The sequence below is a fragment of the Muscardinus avellanarius genome, assembly GCF_963383645.1.
Source record: "Muscardinus avellanarius genome assembly, chromosome: 2".
NCBI classification, from domain to species: domain Eukaryota; kingdom Metazoa; phylum Chordata; class Mammalia; order Rodentia; family Gliridae; genus Muscardinus; species Muscardinus avellanarius.
Genome location: NC_137787.1, coordinates 14,787,923 through 14,812,502, shown reverse-complemented (window position 1 = coordinate 14,812,502; position 24,580 = coordinate 14,787,923). Strand labels below are relative to the sequence as shown.

At 34.3% G+C, this 24,580-nt stretch overlaps 1 protein-coding gene across 2 annotated transcripts in view; it reads right to left on the bottom strand.

Moving 5' to 3' along the window:
* Positions 1–24,580, bottom strand: part of CUL3 (cullin 3) — a gene marked incomplete at both ends in the record, with an annotated part of 103,193 nt that overhangs the window by 19,714 nt on the left and 58,899 nt on the right. For both annotated transcript variants that reach the window (XM_080689249.1, XM_080689250.1), the window contains 7 exons: positions 2,210–2,317; positions 3,284–3,454; positions 5,561–5,737; positions 6,969–7,114; positions 9,405–9,633; positions 11,627–11,741; positions 12,725–12,885. In XM_080689249.1, the coding sequence (XP_080545375.1) occupies positions 2,210–2,317; positions 3,284–3,454; positions 5,561–5,737; positions 6,969–7,114; positions 9,405–9,633; positions 11,627–11,741; positions 12,725–12,885 (1,107 nt within the window). The remainder of the gene's footprint in view (positions 1–2,209; positions 2,318–3,283; positions 3,455–5,560; positions 5,738–6,968; positions 7,115–9,404; positions 9,634–11,626; positions 11,742–12,724; positions 12,886–24,580) is intronic.

The following is a 24,580-nucleotide window of genomic DNA, read 5'->3' as shown; positions in this document are numbered from 1 at the left end:
CCACGTTGTTGCCTCCTGCTACTGATTTCTAGTATAGCAATGTTTATTTATCTTGCTTATTATGTGTCTCCCTGATTAGAATGTGTAAACTCTATAGGAGCAAGAAATCTTGTCCTTTCTCTACTGTATCTCCAGTATCTATAATCGGGCAAAAGCACTTAGTGAATTGTTACATGAAGGAATGCAGGACCTCAAAGAATTATTACTCTAGTAGTGATTAGTTATTTCCTCTTCCTAACCATTTCAGTAACATTTTAAAAGCAGGTTATATTCAAAGATAGCACATCATAGGGGCAGGTGCTGAAAAGTAAAAGTACTGGAAATGTAGGTCAGGGTTTGATTTACTGATGTAAATATAAAAGACTTGCTGATATAAACAAGTAACAATAATGATTTGCTAATACAAACAAATAGCAATCATGATGGCAAAGTGATTTTTTAGCTCCTGCCCTTATTTAAAATTGCAAGGAAAAGACAAGGATTTATAGAAAGTAAGATTCCCAAATAAAATATATCACAAGTATTATTTGAATTTTGACAAAAGTACTTCTCTAATTCCTAAAAGTAAATGAAGAACCACTGTCTTGGTATGTTCAATAAGCTAAAAACATTCAACCAAGTCACAGAATACTCTGCTTTAAAATTAGTGACATTTTAAAAAGCTCCAAGACTTTAGAAAGCTCAAGATGTATTTTTTTAACTGTCACTTTCAATCAAATCTTTCTAACATATATTAAGATTAAAAAGCTAGTAACTATGTAAAGAATGGTCTCTTTAAAAGGAGCCAAAGCTGCAAATGGATTAAGTAGGTAAGTAACCCTGAGGATCTTCAGAAGTACTATAGTCACTATAGCTATTAAAAAATTAATAAGTTTATATTCTATTACCACAGAATTCAAGTTATATCTGAATAATAATAAAGATAAAAGATTGTGAAAAATTTACAAATATGTAGCAAATAAAAATGGCAAAAAGAATCCAATAAAATCACTTGAGGAATACCTTTTTTTAATGAAACAATTTCAATGGGATGGCTGAGTTTAAAAAAGATCACAATCTTATCAAAAGATCTTTGATTGTTATAGACCTGTTATTTAGACACTTAAAAAATAATACAGACACTGAATCCATCCGGAAACAACATTCTTTAAGAGTGGGTTCTAGAGAGTACTCATTAAAACTAGATTCTCTCTCTCTAGCTCTCAATATCTGTAAAATTAGTAGAAGACAAAAAATAAACAGAAAAAAATTGCCACACCAAATTAAATTGTGTGAAAATGATTACTGATTTTTAAGCATAACTCCCTAAACAAACTTAAAGAAAATTCACCTGGGACAATCTCATCATTTGTTTCTGCCCACCTGTCGCAGACCAACTCTCACCTTTTCTCCCATTGGCCCTTCTCAACTCTAACAAGGTAGTTATGAGGCAAACCATACAACTATTTAGTATGAAGTCAGGATATCTTCATATATATAAATGGCTATTCTACATAATTAAGTATTTTCATGTATCTATGATGGACCAGTATAAGTGTAGATCCTCTTAGCTAAACATCAAAGGAAAGGCCTCAGCCTCCAGATGTGCTAAGAATGTGAAGGAGAGAGTAGCATGTGGTCACTCACAAAGTTTTAAAATCTCAAGTTAACTGTTAGGTTCTAAGTTAATGTTAGTTGAGATAACTTTGGAAAGCAGGAAAAACAAACAAAACTGAACTTCATTAAATTCATACAAAACCCCCACCGGACACCAAAGCCCTAAAAGTGACAAGCTCATCACCTTCACAAAACAATAGAAAATGCACGTATAGTACACTAATTTCTGCATTTTAATAGTTTTTTCATACTCTACCTTTTCTTAGGATGTGAGACTGGCTTATAGTGATTTTGAAGATCAGTGCAGTTAAGGTATGAAGAAGTCAAGTAATTATCCCCCAAATATAACAATCCTGAGGTAAAGTGAAGAGTATTAAAACTCTAGCAAATCTGCCTAAGCCCAATATTCTTTCCACAATGTTTATAACAAAAGAATAATTCTATGAGGTTATACAGAAAAAAATATAATTTAAGTATTTACAATACAACACAATGCCATCACTAAATGACATTAAAAAAAACAACACCAGCAGATTAGTTTTATGGATGAAAATCCCTATTACAAAGACTTTACAAAACTAGAAAAAAGTAGAAATGAAATGCAGAACCTTACCCCAGTTGCCTGTAGATGTTGCCTGAATTCATCCATAGTTGTGTTTGAGATGCTCATATCCCTAAACATTCCTTCCAGTTTTGATGTAAACTGACATCCACATTCAGTCTGCAGAGAAAAACCACAAGTATACACAAATAAAGGTTTTCATCAGAGAAAATGCAGAAACATATTTTTCTGTTACTGCCATTGCTGATAATCTCTTCTGTAAATCTTAGCACCAGTGGCTGTACAGCTAGTAGTTAACATATTTTGGGGTATTTAAGAATAACCCAAGGGTTTTATATATGTGCTTTTGTAGGGATTGAACCCAGGGGTGTTCTAATTCCCAGTCATATATCCAGCCCTATTTTATTTTATGACAGGGTCTCACTAAGTTGCTGAGGATGGTATTGAACTTGCAATCCTCTGGTCTATGCCTCCCAAGGATTTTATTTTAAAATACAAATTCCAAGACTCTTTCAGAGATTCCAATACACCCTTTTAAAGTATGTCCCTGAACTCTGCATTTTTATACATTAGATGACTCAGGTACTTAGGGACCACACTCTTTAGGAAACAGAATTACATATCCTTCCCCAGACCTCTGTGAATATATCCTGCCACACCAACACAAAACACAAATTCCCATCAATTTTTAATGTCTCACAACTTGAACAAATAAAAGGAGAAACTGTACTGCTCAGAAACAATCCACATTTAATAATTTCTCAGGCATTTAAAATCAAGTAACCCAGGCATGATGGCACATGCTTGTAATCCCAGGAGGCTTTGGAAGCTGAGACAGGAGGATTGCACGGGTTCTAAGCTTGCCTCAGTCACTTAGTGAGGCTTTGTTTTCAAATAAAGTGTGTGTGTGTGTGTGTGTGTGTGTGTGTGTGTGTGTGTGTGTGTATATATATATATATATATATATATGGTCTGGGAGAACAGCCCGGAGGTAGAAAAAGCTTCTGGGTTCCACCCCAAGTACCACAAAAAAAAAAAAAAAAATCAAGTAAATAATTTCCAATCATGTGTTGTTGCTCTCAATCATGATAAAGTACACTCCACTCTATCGTAAGCATGCCTTACCTTTAATTTAGATATCATATTTTTTTCAGAGTCATCAGAAACGCTTTTATTTGTGAGAAGTCTCCTTGCCAGGTGTTGTTTATAATAACGTTCAAATACATCTTTTTCTTGCATAAACCTAAAAAGAACCATTGCCTTATCCAATATTGTTTCTACTTCTTGTTCTGTTAGCTGCAAATTTAATAAAAAAATGATCGAACAATTATGAAACTTTTAATTATACAAATAAAGCAATACAACTCACCTAATAGCTTAGAAACATTGTTTGAAAACAAATATCTGGTTGACAGAGAAGGGATGTGGTGTAGAAAAGTAGCTCTTTCATACAGCAGCAAAGTTCTTACACACTCATCTAAAGCAGTGTTATTCACTGCCTAAAGGAGTACCACTGAAATGGAGGCATGAGGTAACAGAGGGCTGGATTAAGAGATGACAGAAGAATACTTTAAAAACCTCTGCAGAGTGTTTAAGCAGAAATCACACAGGCAAAAGATAGACCTCTTCATTTAAACTCATTCAAAACTGAAATTTTACAAACAGAAAGGTAAAAATTTGTTATAAGATTCCTTGCCCTTATCTCCTAAATAAGGGCAAGATAATACTATGGCAGCTTGTGTTAAGCTTCTATTTTTTTCAAATGGAGGAATCTGATACTTCTGGACATCCTTAATAATCTTATTTTCTTAATACAGCTACTTCTGGTATTATCTGTAGCCACTTGTTATATTTCACTTGTCTTAAAAATCTAAGAAAACATTTTAAAAAAAGACCTGCACACATGTGATCAAAATGTGTTTAATATCATTTCCTAGGCTCCCAAGTCCTGGAGATATGAGAAAGGCTTAAAATTGTCAGTATAGGCTTTCAAACTGCTTTCAGAGCAGTTCTATCTCTGCCTCCAAATCCTCAGAATCCATGTACTGTTGGATATACAACATCCAGATAAAAGCAAGCAACATTGTATACCACTGGAGAGCTTTGCAGTTGTCACCTACAGCCCATCTATCCTCACAGGCATAGCAACAGCTGTTTGAATAATTATAGTTGTGTATTTACTTGTTTTGATGCCAATTATAAATTAAATGTCAAAAACTTTTGATGATCACCAGTTGTGGTGGCATACACTTGTAATCTCAGTACTTGGGAGGCTGAGACAGGAGGATCATAGGTTCACAGTCAGCCTCATCTACTTTGTAGGTCCCTAAGCAATTCAGTGAGACCCTGTTTCAAAATAATGAATAAAAAATAGGGCTGAGGATGTAGTTGGAGGTAGAATGTCACTGGGCTCAATCCCCAGTGTTGCTAAACAAAACAAAACAAAACAAAACACCTTTTGATGTTAATTACTTTATGTGGTACAAGATGCTGAGGCTGGCCGCGAACCTGCGATCCTCTTGCCTTAGCCTACCAAGTACTGGGATCACAAGCATGCACCATTACACCTGGCTGATGTTAAATACCTTTTTTTTTTTTTTTTGTTACTGGGCTTCCTGGAAGCCCTTCTACCTCCGGGCTAAACTCCCAGACCTATTTTTATATTTTTTATTTGGAAACAGGGTCTCTTACTCCGAACCAGCGCGATCCTCCTGTCTCCGCCTCCCAAGAGTGGGGTTACAAGTGTGAGCCACCACGCCCAGCAATGTTAAATACTTTAAACTATACTTTTTTTAAATTTAAATGTGTCTTTTATTTATTTTTTTATTTATTTTTTTATTGGTGCACTGTATTCATACATCATAGTGGGATACAAACTTTTGTAGACATACATGCACACATCGCCCAGTCAGCCCCCACCCGATCCCCACCCCATTCTCTCCCCATCCCTCCCTCCCATGCTTGGCTTAGTGGTTGACATGTAGTATTATAGCAACTGATCCAAAATTAAAAATGATAATCTCACATAACAGTTTCATTTGTCTGATACCAAGCTTTTGATGACTTAAAGATAACATTTAAATATTTCTTTTTACTTTCTTTCTTACCAGAGAATATTTTTTTCTATTTTTTTAGGTGAAACTCATATATTTATATATTTATTTTTCAGAAAAAAAATCTATCCTAATATGGAATATGGACTCTAGATACCCAAAACGATCTTGAAAAAGAACAAAGCTATAAGATATATATTTTCTGATTTCAAACCATATAGATTACATTTAAGCACAGCAGAGCTTTCCTTAATTTTACATGTATAACATTTCCTAACTTTATGTTTTATTTCCTAATTTCATATAGACATATTAAATTCAATGTATTTTCAAATGCATTACTACTTACCCCTTTGACTCCTTTTTTCAGCTTATCATCAATAAATAATGAGAGGTATTCGGGAGACCTGGAGTTGAGGTTGAGAAAATACTCAAAGTCACCAGCAATAGTCTGTTTAAAGAGCCGGTCATTATTGAACGATTCCTGGAGGAAGCGATCAAACCTACTCTTCAGATCCAATAAGCCCTTACAAATAAAAATAAAGAAATTTAGAACAAATAAAAACTTTCCAATAAATAATATACTTATAATCATGTATTTTTTTCTTTGCTGGTAATAAATGTATAAAGTCAGAGTTAAACTTATAGAATGTACATTTTATTTTTTCAAGCCTATCTAAACCCATATTAAAATGTCAGTGATGAGAAAAGTATTTTACCCTCCACATATGTACTATATTTAAGATTAACCCAAGAGTCTCATCACTGCTTTGCCTCATTCTTTTGTCTTCTCCAACTGGGTCAGCCAATGAAAAAAATAAGGTTAAAAATGCACCCAGGGAAGCCGGGCGTGGTGGCGCACGCTTGTAATCCCAGCATTCGGGAGGCTGAGACCGGAGGATCGCGGTTCGCGGACAGCCTCAGCTACTTAGTGAGGTCCTCTGCAACTCAGTGAGACCCGGTTTCAAAATAAAGAATAAAAAATTGGGCAGGGGGTGTAGCTTGGAGGTCAATGCCTCTGGGTTCCATCCCCAGACCCGCAAAAAAATAAAAATAAAAATAAAATTAAAAATAAAATAAAATTTAAAAAAAATGCACCCAGGGAGCACAAATTAGTTCAGCCACTCTGGAAAGCAGTGTGGATATTCCTTAGAAAACTGGGAATAGGTCCACCCATAGGATCTGTCTATACCATTCCTGGGTATCTTTCCAAAGGGGCTAAAAACCAGAGAACTAGAGTAATATATGCATTCCCACATTTATAGCAGCACAATTCACAATAGTCAAACTATGGAACCAAACCAGGGGTCTATCAACAGATGAATGGATTACAAAATTATGGATATACACACAACAAAATTCCACTCAGCCATTAAGAAGAACAAAATTATGTCGTTTGCAGGAAGATGGAAGAAACTGGAGAACATAAAGTGAGATTAGCCAGTCATAGGAAGTGAAGGGTCATAAGGTTTCACTACTGGAAGCTAGTGAGTAACTGGGATATGAGAGGAAAGCCAGACAAGAGAGAAGAAACTTCAGTGGAGCCAGGGAGGTGGTCTACAGAAAGGGAAGGGGGAAGAGGAAGGATCAATTAAGAAATTACAACCACTGTCTTTCTGTACATAGGTAAAAATACCAATGTCAATCTCAATTGTACGTCATTTTACACAATACATAGCTTAGTAAAAGTAATCTTTTTAAACTTCTCAAAATGACTTTACCATAAACTTAAAGATAATCTTCTGTTATTTATTTACCTGGATGTAGTCAACAGGATTTTTTCCTTCTCCTTCCTCAGAAACAAGAGCTTTCCCTTGCTCCCTCAAATAGGAACTCATACATTCACACATTGTCTTCAAACCATTTGGCACACGACTAAATAATTTGTACATGCACGCAAGGTCTGAAACCAGAAAGAAAGCAAAAATTGGATACATTAAAGAATAAGGAAAAATTATAACTCTCTAGTCAAGGAAATCTTTAATATATCCCCAAAGTAACCTACATAGGTAAAACCCTACTTTCTCATATATTTAGCAGAAGTTACAAATTTCCCACATCAAAACATGTATTTCGCCAGCATGGTGGCACACGCTTGTAATCCCACCGCTTGGGAGGCTAAGACAAGAGGATCGCACAGATTCAAAGCCAGCCTCAGGTATTTAGTGAGGTTCTTAGCAACTTAGTGAGACTCTGTTTCCAAACTGAAAAAAAAAAAAAAAAAAAAAACAAGAAAAAAAAACCATGTGTTTCAAAATCCATCAGTAATTTATGGACATAAATTACAGCAAATTTGGCACATGAAAGAACTCTTAAAAAAAAAATAGTTCCCAACTTGTCTATTTTAGTCCTATGTCATACGTTTTGCTTAGATATGTTGCACATTTTGTTATATATAAAATAATATAATTTCACTGTATTTTAAATGTTTGCCCATTGTGTCAGCCCTCTCCATACATGCCCAAGGTAATTTGTAAACATTAACTCAGAATCTAAACAGAACATTAGACAAATTATCAATAGTTATGTTGTCTAAGCAGAAGAAAATGCTTTTCATGGTCTTAGTCACAGAGACCATTTAGATAAGGATTGTCAAATTTCAGCCCATGAGGAAAATACTTTTTTTGGGGGGGTGGCGGTACTGGTGATGAAAAATCCAGCAGCATTCTACCTCCAATCCATACCACCAGTCCTATTTCTTATTATTTATTTTGAAACCGGGTCTGAGTTGCAAAAGCCCTCACTAAGTAGCTGAGGCTGTCTGTGAACCATGATCCTCCTGTCTCAGCCTCCCGAATGTTGGGATTAAAAGTGTGCGCCATCATGCCCGGCTAGGAAAATACATTTTATTGCTTATTTCTGTATAGCTCATAAACTAAGAATTGTTTTCACATATTTAAATATTTTGGGGAAAATTAAAAGAAAAATATTTAGTGATGTAAAATATTTATGAGATTTAAACTGTGGGGTCCATAAAGTTTATAAGAGCACAGACTTGTTACTTTTTGCTACTGCCTATGGCTCCTTCACACTTTGGGAGCAGAGATGAATTGCTGACTGAAGGAAAAATTTGCTATCTGGCCCTTAACAAAAAGTTTGAAAAGCTCCAACTGAGACAATTATCCACGAGCACCTTTTTAGAAAACATAGCAAATATTATAAGATTTTTTCTTTTTAATTTTACAAAAAGAGGTTTATCAGAAGAGTCATTTAAAAAGGCAATTTTTCTCTGGTTTAATAGAAACGTCTCACATATACAGAAATAATCATTTTTAATAAAAACATGAGCAAGGACTCTCATAGAGGTAATACAGATAAACTGCTCTTTCCACCATTTTCCCCCTCTTGCATCCTTATCTCTTTGTAATTTTCCTTTAAAAAACTTTCTTCATTCCCTAGCTAGGTCATGATACCAACAGGTAGTATGTCTTTCTTTTTCTAAAAGTAAGTAGGTAATACTGCTAATATTTCATCTAGAAGGCAGGGGAACAACAACAATAATTACACTCATTTTTAAATACCATTATTATTGGTTTACTAAGTTTTAAAAGCAAAGCATCAGAAACTAAGGATAAGGTCAACATGTCTTCTAAGATGTTTATCACTTATATATTCCTTTTGAGGAAAAAGAGGGCAAGAAGCTATAAACAATAAATGCTATCATCTCAAAAATGTTACCTTTTTCCTACAATTTAAATATATTGATATGAAAGACACCAGTGTTTTTGCATTTTTATCATCCTTATCTCAACTAAATTCCAAAGGAAAGTCTAAAATGTTGAAAGATTGAAACTTTCAATTTTAGAAGATCACAAGAACTACAGGAGAGTATTCAGGAATTGAAAGTACCCATACCTGCTGGTATATAAACAAAGTATAAAGATGCAGCAAGGAGTTCACTGGCCTCAGCAGTAATAGTAAACCTCTTACCTTCTTAATTAGGAAAAACACAAACAGAGGTGACTTAAAAGGAAAGATGGGGAGGGACTCCACTGACTAGAAATATAGTAAATTTTCCTTTATAACACAGTGTAAATTTTTATCATTAAATGCTACCAAAATGGTGATAATTTTATGTCATACACCCCAACTTCTTGAAAACTTACATTTTTATCTACTTTAATTAGAGAAGAATAAAAAACTTACTGGTAATAAAGTAGAATAACAGTTTATTTTCAATTGATAAGACTTACCTTCTGTCTTTCCATTTTTCAACATATGGACTAGCCCAGAATTCTCCATTTCTACTATGGTCTTCATGTGCTTGGAAATGAGCTCCCTCTCAACTACCTTTACAATGGGTTCTTCAGTTGATTTGTCAAGGCAGTGCATCACCCGTTCTATTTCTTCATTAATTCTAGCCTCTACTTTCTTTATATATACTGAAGCACTGTTTTCTGCTAAAAATTTCTGGCTTTCCATCTGCAATAAAAAATAGTCATGCTTATTTTTTAATACCATATCAGTGGTTTTAAAATGCAAGTTTTAAAGCAAAACAAAAGAAACAGAATAAAATCAATGTGATTGCACTTTACTTTTTTAATGTAGAAAATGTCTTTTAAGTGGGTTTCTATAGTGTTTATAAATTAGCCATAGGATTATTAATATTTTGTCAATACATATTCACATAGTCTAAATGATAATCTTCAAAGAATTTACATAAAACTAAATTAGCACATTATCTTTAAACAATGCTTTTTTAAACTTTGCCGATATATTCCAAATAGAAGGCCCTGACCCTAGAATACAAAATTCTTCTTTGTTTTATAGTAAAATTATATAACTACCAAGACAAATCACAATCATCCTAATTTTGGTGGTATGATGCTAGTTCAAAAAGTAAATTTACAAAATAACATTACAAAATTCCTACTATGAATAATTACTAATCTTGTCTGCTAACACCCACCTTGCAGAAGTTCTGGTAAATTAAAATGTTATCTCAATATAATAATAGCATTAATGAATACCTAAGAATTATTCAACAGAAGACATAATAGAAACTTATGAATAAAATTTATTAACATTCCCCACTTTCTTAGCAAAAAGTTTTATCTTTTAAAACTAATCAAGTGCTTAGAAAAGATATTAACACTAAAAAAAATCTTGGTGAGACCATCTCTGCTCACTATTAAAAACAACATACGTAAGTATTTGCACCCACGCACACATATGTCACTGTAGCACATTTGGGTAATAAAGGAAATAAAAACTATGAAAAGGTAAAAATATTGTCAAAACATGTAGAACTGATATCGTATTAAAAAGTAAAGACTATTTTCTACATTATAAAGTAACAGCTCATAAAGCACAGTTTGGGCTCACCATTGCAGCCACCAAGGTCTTCCTGAAAAGCTACAATCAGACTGAAAAAAGGAAAGCAGCACATCTAGTCACTGTGTCTGATCTACTGGCTCTTACAAATGACTCACTGAATTAGGAATTATAGCACTTTCATATTCACTTACTTTTTAAAAGAATGTAACTGGCATAAAAATTTATCTGCTGAGATATCGTTTTGGCAGTTTTACAAAGTTCCTGCTATAGAAGGCTCAGATGATTTAGACTTTGAGGCAGGACGCCTGGTTATGATTATCTTATAAGTAAGGTCATACATTAGTAATGTATTCATTTGTCATTATTACCATCATTTCATTGTAATTAGTACTAGTTTAGCCTCACTTTTAGCCATTTAGTTAGTTTGGAGTCAGTGTATAATTTCCTAATAAGCATTAACACAAATACGAACTATAGATTATTGCATTTCCCTATGTTTATTTTTGTTTGTTTTTTTTTGTAGGTCTGGGGGTGGAACCCAGGGGCATTCGACCTCCGAACTACACCTCCTGCCCTATTTTTTATTTTGAAACCGGGTCTCACTGAGCTAAAGAGGGCCTCACTAATTAGCTGAGGCTGTCCACGAACCACGATCCTCAGGTCTCAGCCTCCTGAATGCTAGGATTACAAGCGTACACCACCACGCCTGGCTTCCCTACATTTATTTTACTAGTAATTACTATTATGACAGCCTGCAAAGTAATGATCCATTGGTGACCTGTGAATTTACAGTTTTTAAGTAATTTGTAATAATGAATACAACAAAATGTTCAGAATATTTCTAAGTTCATGTCTTACATAAGTTCAAAATTCTTCAATTTCTTATCAGTGAGTTCCTTCAATTGAATGTGAAATAAGGAATAGATGTGCTAAACAATAATTTTTGAACCCTTCTCCCCATCTCAAATAGGCTGCAGTCAAAAGGATTAAATTCAAAGTAAATATGTTTAATAATGCTAAAAACATCTTCTGAGCAAATAGGCTGCAGTAAAAAAAAAAAGGTTAAAATGTTCAATTAAATACATTTAATAATGCTAAGAACAACTTCTGAGCACTTATTTACATATTCAATGATTACCTGAAAAAATTCTGCAGACATTTCCAAAAAGGGAGCCTCAAAATCTTCTTCATAAACTGATCTTCCTTCAAGACCTAGGATCATTAACATCTGGCAAGCATTTCTTATTGCACCTCTGTCAAAAAAAAGTTAGATCACTTGATAAATCCAATGAATTAAAGATTCATATAAAAATGCAAAAGAAGTAGGTAGAAAGACGTCAGAACATTCAGCTTTCATCAACATGTCCAATATCACATAAGTGTCTCATTTATAACATACAAATTTAAAGTAATTTTAACTGAAAACCATTTCCCAACTTTATAGCTTATTAACCTCAAATTATTCTTACTCTGAAAATAGAGAGTGATATATCTTATGTTTTAAACCACTCTACCTTGGGCCGGGCGTGGTGGCGCACGCTTGTAATCCCCGCGCTTGGGAGGCAGAGACAGGAGGATCGCGCAGGTTCGAAGCCAGCCGTGCTGGCTTAGGAGACCCTGTTTCCAAAAATAAAATAGGTCTGGGAGTGTAGTCCGGAGATAGACGGGCTTCCAGGAACCCCAGTACCACCAAAAAAATAAATAAATAAAAAAAATAAACCACTCTACCTGCTTGATCACAAAAATGGCATTGCAATCATGCCAAGAGGGGAGAGAAACATGTGTCTTAGGAGGGGTATCGTAGTTTTTAGTTCTTTCAAACCATGTTTGACATTTAAAAAAATATATTAACAATGAAGGTTAGACAAAAAAAGCCCAGCTGGGTCCAGGGGCATATGCCTGTAATCCTAACTACTTGGGAGGTTGTGGTGGGAGGATCAATTGAGCCTGGAGAAGAAATAAAAATGCTATTATATCATGATCAAAAGAGAGCATGAACGCTGATCTGTTTTGGAAAGGTATTTTAAATAAAAAGCTTAGTGTGGCCTCCTCTAAATTTAATGGTGGTATGGTTAAATTCTAGGCAAAGTGTGGGAAAGGAAATAGGTTCATATAAGATTTTACCAAGTGCTAGATACTCAAGCTTTAATTAATTTAATAAAACTATGAAAGTAAATCAGTCATTAAGATATAAATACTAAAAAAATCCACAAGAGTACAAAGATAAATGATGTACCTGTCCACAACTTCTCCTTTCCGCTCTCTTGCAATCATATCCAATAGAGTTTGCCGAAGATGATCCCTAATACAGCCATAACGTACAACTTGATCTCGAAAAATAATTAATCCCAAATTGTAGACATTCTCCACATTATTTTGTTGTACATATACACGGTCCTACAGTTAAAACAGAATTACATGAACATGAGTACAGTTCTTGCAAACATAAAAAAAAGTAAGACAAAATTTCCCAAAGCAGTCATTTCTCATTAAGAGACACTTCAAAGTAAGTTAAACATTGTGTAATTTTCTACTACATCCTAAGTAACAAAAAATAAAGTATTTACAACTTATAATGGTTTCTAAAGCAAATAATGGCTACAAATAGCTGCCCTAAGGAAAAAAAAAGTATGGTATCAGGGAGAAGCAGGTAGGCAGAAATCAGAGCATAAAAGGTAGAAAGCAAGGCAGGCAAACCATAACGTATCTGTGCTTCAAAGCTATACCGAGCCCCAACTAGGTTCTTTCCTAAGTACCATACTTGAAGATTATAGTCTTTAAAGCAAATTTGAGAACTAAATGAAACAGAGATCCATATGGCTTAAGTTTATTGCTTCTGATAAATATTAAAAGGCTCTAATGCACATAAGAATTGCATTTACTAAGCATCACATAATTAAATCACTTCTGTTACTGTCACTTCAAATAGATTACTTATTAGAAATCATCTTTGAAGTTTCTATCAAAGTGATTATAAGTATCTTACTTTACAGAGCACAGATAATCCAGAATTACTGATGTTAAGTCCCATTTTGTGCATTATTTGAATTTCATATTTATATTAAAATACTTTGAAATATAAGTACTGTCTTCAATGCAGAAAAAAATTAGTAATATAATTCCTTTTTGTTCTTAACAAGGATCTTTCTGGGCTTTGGTGGGTCTCCCAACCCACTAAATGAGGAAATGATGTGTTTGTCCAAAGTACATAAACACTGTGGAGAAAGAGCCTAACAGTTCTCACTAGATTCTGAGAGGCATCTGAAGTCAAAAGACTGTGGAGAACTACTACAAAGAGTTATCCTTAAACTTTGTGAAATACTGCCAATCAATATAGCTAACACCAAACTATAAGATAAACATGAGATCTACTGTATTAACAGTATAACCGGGATAATAATTAGCCTTCAAAACAATTTTAATTAAATTCTCTATATGAAACCCTCAGTTAATGTGGATTCATTCCTCAAACTTTTTATTCTTTATATACAATAATTTCCTATTCACCAAAAGAAAAAACATTCTTTTATTATCTTCAGTGCTCATATTTCTTATATTTCTATATAATGTCATTACAAGTTCATGTTTTTCAAACTTTAACATCAACTTTTCAGTAACTGATAACTTCTCTATTGAATTCTTGGACTCCACATTTCTATTCTTAAGGTCTTAAATGACAAGAGTCCCTCTGACCTCAGCCCTCCCTGTTTGAATGGCTCCCACTCTTTAAGAACTGCTTCCTTATTCTCACTGGGACTTCTACACCCAACCTTTCCCTAATGTCATCCTGATCCTCTTACTTTTCACCATAAAACAATATGTATGCAATAAAAACTGTACCAGTCTAATAATTTAAAAAGCATCAACATCCTTTTAGTTGTGAGAATTACTTTCTATTACTATTTAACAATTTTATAAGTTTGACTTTCACAGTCTTGAATATAAATTTATGTGGTTCAGAAAGGCATCATGCATAGAATGCCTTTTATCCAATGTGATCAAAGAAAATACCTGGTTTAACTAAGATGGCAAACAAGGAAAGAAACCAAACACACTTGTATCTTAAGCATTTTAATTTAGATCATAAAATACTCATTCCAATACCATGATTTTTATTATTCAATGCTGGGATGGAACCCAAGTCCTCACACATGCTAAACACATATGCTCTTCCATTGAGCTGTAAGCTCAGAGTTCCAGATATCAAGACTTTCCTAGAAAATTGATCGATTGGAGTACAACACTGCCTTTCTACTACTACTGGACATTAAGTAAAAGTTGTAGAGAGAAATAAGTACAAGTGCATATGGATATGCACAAAATTATCAAGTTATTATATGCCTATTAGAATTAACCTCTTAAGAAACTAAATATTCTTAATTTAAACTAAGTGGATCATCAAATAATTAGGTCAAGTTTTATTGGTTTTTGATAAAAAGCCTACAAGAATTACAGTAAAAAGGTATATATAATGTAATCTTCAAAGTGAATTGGTGTTCTCATAAAACCTAAGCATTTTTATATATTGCTTTACTACAGTATAATTTGTCATAAATTCACTCATTTTAAGCACAGTTCAGTAATTCAAATACATTTCTAAGTTGAACAGCCAGGCCACAATCTAGTTGGAGACGAGTTCTGTCATCCAGAAGAGCCCCTTACACCTGATCTGTGTGGGAGTCAGCACTCACCTATTCGCAGCACCCCGCTTTCTGTCTCTGGGCATCTTAAGCAGTATGTAATCTCTTGCACCTGGCCTCCTTCACGAGGCATCAAGTTTCTAAGGTTTCCTGATGTTGTAGCATGGAATAGTATTTTGTTCTTTCTAGTGCAAACAGTATTCAGTTACACAGATACTCCATATTTTACTTATCTGTTCATCCTCATTTTTGGTTTCCTTTTTCCCTCTTCCAGTCTACTATATCTAATGTGGCAATGAACACTTGAGCATAATCTTTTTGAAGATATATGGTTTCATTTTTCTTGGTGAATCCTGGGAGTGAAATTATTGGGCTATATAAAAATTACCAAACTGTTTTTTAAAGTACCTATATCAATCACAGTAAAATTTGACTGAAAATTACGATAACAGTGCTGGGCGTGGTGGCGCACGCTTGTAATCCCCGCGCTTGGGAGGCAGAGACAGGAGGATCGCACAGGTTCAAAGCCAGCTGTGCGCGTTGGCTTAGGAGACCCTGTTTCCAAATACAAATATAAAAAATAGGTCTGGGAGTGTAGCCCAGAGGTAGAAGGGCTTCCAGGAACCCCAGTACCCCCACACACACACACACAAAATTACAATAACAGTAAAAATAATAAAAGTGGCGTGGAAAATTTTTTGTATGATCCCAGGCTCTAAGCTTGAGTATGTCATTTACTATTCTGGCCCTCAGAAAAACAAAGGGGCTGGTAAAGATAAGCTCTAAAACTTTAGCATAATTTCCTATGAAACTTAATTCTTTGGACAAACATTAATGTACATGAGTCAAGATATATTTCACTACTACTACTACTTTAATTTGCATTTACGGTCTCCTTGGTCCAGGTTTCTCCAATTCTAAACAAAATGTGATGCTAATCACTACTGACGTAGGTGAATCTGTAACTTTACAGCCTGTGAGATTTGTACCTCAAGTCTAAGCAAAAGGGCAGGAGACCAGATACAGCTGGCAAATTCCTCAAGGTGTGCTATTGGGAAGGTATAGCTTCAGTATAGGAAATCAGACGTGATGAGAATACATAGATGAGGGGGAAAGGGCAAAACAGGGAACACTTAAAAGCCACAGAACAAGGGAAATAACAGTGTAGTATAAGCACCAAACTTTGTTGTTTTTCAACTCAAGACTATCAAGATGTGCATAATGATTATAACCTAATGACATATAGTAAAAAAAAAAAGAGTTAACTGAAAGATATCAGAGATCTAATAAATACAGAAAGAAAAATTGACAAACTTAAGTGTGACTATATAAAATAAATATAATGGCTATTTATATGAAATGGTTAATACATTAACTATCACCAAGTAAAATAAAGACTACAACATGCCTAACTTGAGTGTTTATGTGCGTATATATTAAACAAAATTATATACAATCATAGTAAATTTGTGATCTATAAGTAAACTTATGATGGTATATAGTGAAATATTTGCAGGCTGAACTACATCTTTACTGCTTATTACCATAATCAGAATAAATTTACTCCCTAAGTATACAGGACTTATTTTCAAAACCGATTCTAATAAGTTTCCCCCTTTGTTAAAATACGGTTGATTTTATATAACAGTATTAATGTAGCTCTAATCATTTATATCAATTTTGTACATTTCTAGATTAAGATTTAATTTAAAAATAACTTTTTTAAAGCCCCAGCTCTAGTTAACCTTTAACTGGCTGAAAGAATACAATTTTAGAGCCCAGCACCGTGGAGCACACTTGTAATCCTAGAATTTGGTAGACTAAAACAGGAAGATAAAGGTTCACGGCCAGCCTCAGCTACTTATTGAAGCCCTCCACAACTTAGTGAGACCTTGTTTTAAAATAAATAAAAATAGGGCTGAGGTTTAGCTCAGAGGTAGAACACCCTGGAGTTCAACTCCCATTACCGCAAAAAAAGAAAAAAAGAAAAAAATTAGAACATTAAGAAAATCAATATCCAAAACAGACAGAAAATACATTAAATAAGAATGTCAAAATATTTTAATCTGAGGCTTAAACCAAACTACAGTTTTGAATGAGTTCAACATTTGTCACTTATCTACTGCAGAGAATGAAGAAAGTTCATCAGAGATACAAAGTTGGTGGCTGCTCCTATTTGCATTTTTAAAGCTAAAATATAAAATGCTCTGAAAAACATGTCTGAAAGCCTAATGTGTGAGTGAACACTGCATTTACATAAAGGAGGTGAGTTTCACCACCAGAGAGAACACCACATTCTGTCTCTATGTGTGGTTCTCTCTTAGGAGTGGATATTCTTGTTCACAGGGCAGGCATACCATGATGATGGGACCTTCTCATGTCCCCTTTCAGAGAGCTGGGTAGAAGTCAGACTGCCTCTGCCTCTGGCATCACTCAGTTCAATAAAGCAACTTCTAAGCACTTCCTATGTATTATAACATCTATTTCACATTCTAGTCTTGAAAAAATAGCTTTTATAATACCCATTTTCCTGCCAAAAGCAACTATAAAGGATGGGTTAAGCTGGGCGTGGTGGCACACGCTTGTAATTCCCATGGCGCTTGGAAGGCGGAGACAGGAGGATCACGCAGGCAAAGCCAGCCGTGCTGGCTTAAGAGACCCTATTTCCAAATAAAAAGTATAAAAGAAGGGTTTCCAGGAACCCCAGTACCACAAAAAGAAAAAGGGAAAAAAAAAAAGAAAGAAAAAGGCTGGGTTAAAAAATTAAAAGCACTACCTGCTTAAAAACATCAATTAGAACAGGCAGGTCTCGGAGATGACATTTTTCTTTACTATAAGAAAAAGGATTCTCAGTCAGGTGACCTCCACATAAAATCTCTACTCCAGTATCTACTCAAGACCTAGAGCTCTTTGCATTCCCAGCAGAAAAACAGGAACCAGCAAAGCAGGAACCTGTCCCTACAAGATTGCAGATATTACCACTTCCACCATACTGAAAAAGATTTGCCTTTCTTCTTAACTGATGGCTCAAAAGCATCAAGATTATCTAAATAGTTAACTAATAATGTAAAAAGATCAAACTCAGCATATAGAAACATTCTGATAGGTGTCAAAACATAGTATACAAACCAGAGTTCTTATGAAAGCTAAAGCGATACAAAGTTAAGTAAGCTAATAGCTTCATTACTTGTAGAATAGTATTAAAAAAAATCAAAATAATTAAAACAAATTTGAGACCCAGCATGGTGGCGCACACTTATAATCCCAGCGCTTGGGAGGCTGAGACAAGAGGATTGCACAGATTCAAAACCAGTCTCAGCTATTTAGTGAGGCTCTCGGCAACTTAGTAAGACCCTGTTTCCAAATAAAATATAAAATAAGTCTGAGAGTATAGCCCAGAGGTAGAAAGCCTCTGGGTTCCACCCCCAGTACCACACACACACACACACAAAAAAAAAAATTCAAAAATAATATAATTTACCAATAAGAAAAAGCTGAAATGTGTTTAACTGCCAATGTTATAAGCAAACTAGAATGAATGGGTTCTAGGCACGTAAGGTATTTATTCCAGAAAAGAAATAACTTGTCAGTTCTTTCAGTATCACTCACTTCTAGTGCTTCACTTTGAACAATATTTTCTTGCAAGAGTAAATGGAAGCTTAGGAAACAAAGTTTATTAGTCTATAACTAGCATTTGGGTAACATTCCACTCTAAAAACTTAGAACTACAAATATAAATATACAACAATTCTTTGGTTCAATTATAAAGTGTGTGTGTTTAGTGTGTTTGTGGAACTAGGGGTTGAACCCATGGGCATTCTACCTCCGAGCTACATCCCCAGCCCTATTTTTTTTTTTTTAACTCTTAATTTAAAACAGTGTCTCATTAAATTGAGGAGGCCTCTCTAAGTAGCTCAGGGTGGCTGTGAATCTGCAGTCCTCTGGTCTCAGCCTCCTGAGTACTGGGAAGTATAAGCATGCACCACCCTGCTAGAGCTTAAGGAAATTATTTATAAAACATCTGCTCTAAAGTCCTATAATTCCATACTTTTAACAATACACTAATAAACCAAAAGTAACTATCAGTACTCAATCAACTACTTTCCTGGCTGATCCCTTTTATGGCTAGTGGCAACTTTTTATTTATGCAAAGTTATTGGGAACAGTTGTTAGTTTGTTATCTGTCGAGGTGGTTAATCAAATTTTTTAGTAATTTCTCTTTCAGTTTTTTGTCCTCACAGTAAGACAACCTATAAACATACTTTCATCCATTTTTTTTAACAAGAGGATAGAAAAAGAGGAATATAAACAGATTTTAAAATCTTTGCAAATACGCAATATTTATCCTGCTAATAAAACAATGGATAAAATCTGGAAAGTTAAACTCACATTTAAGAAAAAACAAATGTACAGCAAGCCTATTAGAACATGCGTGGACCTGCCTTGCCAAGCTTAATCACCAGGCAATCTTTTCTATCAACAAGTAATAACGTAAAGTGTTTTCAAACAGATCTAATTTTCAAATTATGAAGTAAATACAGGTTAAGGAAGATTAACAAATTAAGACAGAAATAGAAACAGTGATAACAAAAAGTCAGAAAAATACCACAAAGTTTTTATTGCAGATGGGAGATGGAGGGAGTCAAAGTGTTAAGCACTATCCCAGTATTTTCCACAGTGCTAGTACCTGTCTATATTTTTTTAAAGGGAACTAGGAAGATATAAACTAGTAAATTGTATAAACAGAATAATATCTCTGGGCTTTTTTACTCCCCCCTTCCCCCCCTCCCTCCCCCCCCTCTCTATATATAGTATGTGTGTGTGTGGTACTGGAGTTCTTGGAAGCCCTTCTCTTCTACCTCCGGTCTACACTCCCAGACCTATTTTATATTTTTTTATTTGGAAACAGGGTCTCTTAAGCCAGTGCAGCTGACTTCGAACCTGCGTGAGCCTCCTGTCTCCGCCTCCCAAGTGTGAGGATTACAAGCGTGCGCCCCACCACGCTCGACTACAATATAAAATTTTTTTACAATATAAATTTAGATAATCACAGGACATCCTATCAAAAAAAAACTTGTGTTTGATGTGAAGATTCCAACATGATTTAAGCTAAGTTACAGTTTCCACCACTGTAAAATGGGCTCAAAATCTTTCAGAGCTAAGAAGGTTTTAAATTAACGTACTAGTCATACAAAAAATTATATTTAAAAATAATTTTCATTTACTTAACCAACTGTCCACTAAGTTGAGACAAATCAAAACCCTAGACATGTGTCCTTAAAGCTGTTTAGAGATACACTGCAGCAAATCATAAAAGCATTGTTCCCTATTCCAAAATATAATAACCTGAGTGGGAGAAAAAATTAACACTAGAAAATAATTTTCTATTATAATAATACAAGTGCATTCTGTCTTAGTGCAATAACCTTATAAGGCTATCTTTTAGAAAAGACATGTATTAGAGAAATGAAATTATCGAATGGTTAAGAGTACTGATTTGAGAACCATTTCAATCCTGTCTCTGCTATTTAACAGGTGTGACTTTAATATCTGTTTGTTTCCTGATCTATAAAATATCATCTACATCAAAATTTTATTGCATATGTTTCTATTTGTAGCACTGAAAAAACTTTTGGCCAGGCATGGTGTTGCATATCTGTAATCCCAGTTACTCAGAGACTGAGGAAGGAGGATCATAAAAGGAAGACTCAGACTAGGCAACTCAGTGATACCCTATCTCAAAATAAAAATAAAAAAAGGGCTGGGGAGATAGCTCAGTAATAAGAGCACTTGCATAACATACATGAGGCCCCAGAGTCAATTTTCAGAGGGAGAGAGAAAGGCTGTTATCATTCTAACTCTTATGAAAATGGTAGTTCCTTAAAAAATTAAAAAAATAATTACCATATGATCAAACAACTCTACTTCTGGGTATATTCCCCAAATTATTGAACACTGGGTCTTGGAAACGTATTGTTATACTCATGTTGATAGAAACATTATTCATGACAACCAAACGATGAAAACACAATCTAGGTGTCTACTGATGGATGGATACACTGTGGTATATACACAAAACGCTATTATCAAGCCTTAAAAAGGAAGAAAACTGAGCATATATGCTAAGTCACAAAAAGGAAATTACTGTACCAGTGCACAAATATGAGTATCCACAGTGGTCAAATTCATAGACAAACAAAGCAGAATGGTGGCTGACAGAAGTTTGTGGGAAGAGGGAAATAGAAAGTCACTGTTTAATGAGTATAGAGTTTTAGTTTTGCACAACAAAACTAATGCTTATAGTACTAAACTATATACTTAAAAACAATTAAAAAGGTAAATTTTATGTTATGTGTATTTTACCACAAAAAATACAAAAGCAAATCCCAAAACCTCTGTTCAAAAGCATTCAAGAGTGATACAAATCCATATAGACGTGAAGCCAAGCTTCTAGAGAAAACTGAAGTGTACCAGAAAGAGACATGCACTTGCCTTCCTCACCTCTAGGTCCTTGGATCATCTGCTCTATTTATTTGGAGGAATGAAAATCAGAAGCCAAACAGAAATTCATACACGGAGCTTAGTTACCAAGCAGCTAGGACTTACAAGGCAAAGGTTCTAAAGAGAGACATACAAAGACCTCACAGAAATTCTGCAAATAATTTTCCAGGAAGATGTTTTTTGGTACATTTAAAAAAAAAAAAAGAAAAGCTGCACCATGAAGCTAATGAGCTGTACAATTATTGTCAGACTTGCAGTGCCAAAGAGACAAAAGATAGAAAATTCAAAGCACAGAAATATAAAACTCAACCTGGTAAACACCCAGGGTTTTAGCACAAATCTCACAAGGGCTATGCCTTATGTGTAAAGATATGCCCTGGAAATAAAAGAAAATTGAAAAAGAGCAACACCAATGAAGCCTTAAAAGCAGCCTTATCTAGATTGTAGCAATCTATCTCTATTTTGCTGGCACAAGAGAACAAAATTAAATTTTCTGTGAAGGTATCATCTAGTGCCTCCATAGTTTTCCCACATACTCGACATTTAATTCAAAATTACATAGCTTGCAAAACAAAATGCTGAGGATCAAATGTCTAAAAATTAAGAGGAGAAAAAAATCCCAGTAAATCAAAGTTCTAAGAGTGTTACACAAAGGAAAGTGTTTTTCTGGTTTTGTTCTCTAAAGAAAATAAATAATAACACAAAAAGATGTTCACTGTAACCTCTAAAGTAACCACTAAAATAATAAGAGAACATATAAATAGTTGGGTGTGGTAGCACTCGTCTGTAATCTCAGTACTTTGGGAGGCTGAGAGAAAAATTGAAGGTTCGCAGCCAGCCTCAGTAAACTAGCAAGGCTCCAGGTAACTTAGTAAGACTAAGACTTTATTTCCAAATAAACAGTAAAGTAGGGCTGAGGGTGTAGCTCAGAAGTAAATAGGCCTTATCATAAACTAATAAGGAAGGGGATAAGATTATAAAGCAAATTTTAATCTAAAAAAGGTGGAAAGGCAATAAAAAAGATAAAAATTAACAGGATGTCATATTTAAACCCAAATGTATTAGTGATTACATTAAGTATAAATTAATTGAATGCTTTAATTTAAAAAACAACTGGCTAGGCATTGGTGGCACCCACTTGTAATCCCTGCACTTGGGAGGCAGAGACAGGAGGATTGTGCAGGTTTGAAGCCAGCAAGGAGAGACCCTGTTTCCAAATAAAAAATATAAAAACAGGTCTGGGAGTGTAGCCCAGAGGTAGAAGGGTTCCATCCCTAGTACCATCAAAAAACAAAACAAAACAAAAAAAGACTGTTGGATAGAGTTAAAAATCACTTTTCTACATGGCACAAGAGATACACCTTAAATAAAAGATACAAGGATACAGAAGGGTTGAAAGTAAAGGATGGGAAGAAGTCTGCCATGGAAAAATATTTCCCAAAAGAAAGCAGAAATAATATTAGACAACGCAAGCTTTAAACAATAAGTAGTATTACTGGAAATAAAGAGGGCTATTTCATAGAAATGAAAGTCAATTCAACAGAAAGATAATGTAATCCTAAATTTATAACCACTTTGTAACAAAACTTTGAAAATATACAAATTAAGGAGAATAGGCAAATCCACAATTCAAACTGGAGATGATAGAACAAGTGGACAAAAAAAAGGACAAGGATATGGAAGATGTGAGTAACAGGCAGGCATGGTTAATAAATGAGACCAAACTGATATTTACACAAGGCCTCATCTGACAATTCTAGGTTAACAAACTAGAATTAAAACTTCACTTCTTCAGCAACAGTATGAAGAGGAAAAAAAGCCAGAATGGAAGAAAATATTTTGCAATTTATGTATCTAACAAAGCACTGTATACAGAATGAAGAACTCAAACAAATTATTAATAAATAGATACCCACTTAAAAAAATGCACAAGACATATACTTTTTACCTTCTATATAAAAGAAATTTTCAAAAAAAAAATTGAGAGGATTTTCAAATTGGCATTGGGCTAAAGGATTATCAAGTAAGATTTCAATGAGTTTACAACTATTTCATTTCTGGTGGCTTTAATAAACTTCTGATTGCAATTAGTCTTGGAAAGTCACTTCTTTGATGAGAATTTTAACAATAGATTCAAAATCAAAAGTGAAAAATCCCTAACGATTTTCAATATGCTTGGATAGCTTGCAACTGGATCATAAAGTCACTCCTCTTAAGTGAGGTATAGAAAACCAGGATAAGAGATCTAAAAGGACTTCCACATTACAAAATTACCCAATGAGAGAACTTGGGAAATGGAACGAAACTTAGAACAGGGCTTGGTATAAATTACATACTCTCAAATACTTTACGAATGAACATATCCTCAGGATACAAAAGTAAATGTTAGTCCAACTCTCAGTTTGTCATAAATTCTATTAAACAATTTAACTTTTCTGCACTGATAGAGTACAGCAAAAGGTGAAGACCACAGGGTTTGGAATCAAAGAGCTGTTCCAGTCCTCACTCTTCTTACATAGTAACTCTATAATCTTTGGCAGGTTAATTAAATCTTCCTACCCTCAGTTCTTAAATTTTTCTAAACTAAATTTTTTCATCCACGAAAGGAAGATTACAACACTCAACTTGAAGGCCAGATGTATAGAACATTTAGCATAATGATAGAGCTTTGTAATAAAATGTAAAAAACATGAAAAAAAATTTAATTTTACTGCTTTCTCAAACTACTACAAAATAATTAAATGAATTAATAAGTTGAAAGTATTTAAAATAGTGCCTGGCATACATTAAAGACTAGGAAAATGTTACCTACTATTTTAAGTAGTAGTACTGGGTTCTTAACCAAAATGCAGTCAACACCAACCCACATCTCCTATTTTCTTCATTCACTACCATTCTCCAGATACCAAATCTATATGTTAATTTTAATATTACACTGGTTTAAAGCTTTA